We start from the raw sequence: 979 nt of genomic DNA on the forward strand, positions 1-979 counted from the left end.
TACTTTGGTCTACTTTAGACCCAAGTCAAAGTCCAATAGCCTTACTTAGGATCCTATTCTACTAGCTCTCTTATTAATTATAATACTTAATAAGATTGCGGATAAACTTTATATGGAGTTTTATAGCATACCCTTCTTTAAACTCGTTTAGCGGCTAAGATAGCAGTTTGGCAATAGTAGTATGTTCGCGAAATTTATACTATATAGCTAAACGGGTAGAAATGTCCGTCCTAACGCTACCACTAAGCTGTCTTTTAATATTGTAATCGTTAATAGCGTTATAAAAATTAAGAATAACCTAGTCCTCTTTTCGTTTATGTAGGACGTTTATAACACTATAAAGTTTATATCTAGCTTCGTCGTAACGGTTATATAGTTTCGTTCCCTTTGCGGCGTCAATAGGGTAATATCCCCGGCTCCTAATCTTTCGCTTATATCGCTCTCGTTTCTCGTAAAGCTGTAGAATATTAGGGTGTTAATTAAGTTCTAACTGGAATTCAAGCTTCTACTTATTAGTTAGACCTATAGGGGCCCGCTTATCCCTTAAAATCCCTATCTATACGGCATGTTAGATAAGGTCGTCCTATAATAAAGTCCTAAAGTAAATTAACTGGAAATCGCGCTCAATTAAATCAGGTAAATAAAACCGTTAGTAGGTATCGCCGTGATAACCTATTATCTGATTTCGCTCTTCTAGAGTAAGGGTACCTAAAAAGGTTAGTTAATAAATATATTTATATTAAATTAGACACTTACTATTTAATTTCCTTCTAGACGCTTATCGCAGCTAGTAAAGTTTAAGCGATTGTTTAAACCTAGCTACTTAGCCTAACTATACGTAGTAATCGCGGCATTTCTAGTAAGGGAATGCTTTGGTATCCGATACTCCCCTATAACTAGCTATTATCTTAATATTTTAAAAGATAGGTCGTTCCTCCATCTACTTCTTAAACTTCACTTTAAGACTCTCTTTATTTAC

At 34.6% G+C, this 979-nt stretch overlaps 1 protein-coding gene across 1 annotated transcript; it reads right to left on the reverse strand.

The window, feature by feature from the left end:
* Nucleotides 1–298: 298 nt before the first annotated feature.
* K441DRAFT_541441 (uncharacterized protein) lies at nucleotides 299–472 on the reverse strand (the record flags this gene model as incomplete). The annotated part of the gene is made up of 1 exon (XM_067642647.1): nucleotides 299–472. A coding segment is annotated over one exon (174 nt), but the record flags the coding sequence as incomplete, so codon positions are not given.
* Nucleotides 473–979: the final 507 nt, after the last annotated feature.

Source organism: Cenococcum geophilum (genome assembly GCF_001692895.1).
Source record: "Cenococcum geophilum 1.58 unplaced genomic scaffold K441scaffold_5, whole genome shotgun sequence".
Taxonomy (NCBI): domain Eukaryota; kingdom Fungi; phylum Ascomycota; class Dothideomycetes; order Gloniales; family Gloniaceae; genus Cenococcum; species Cenococcum geophilum.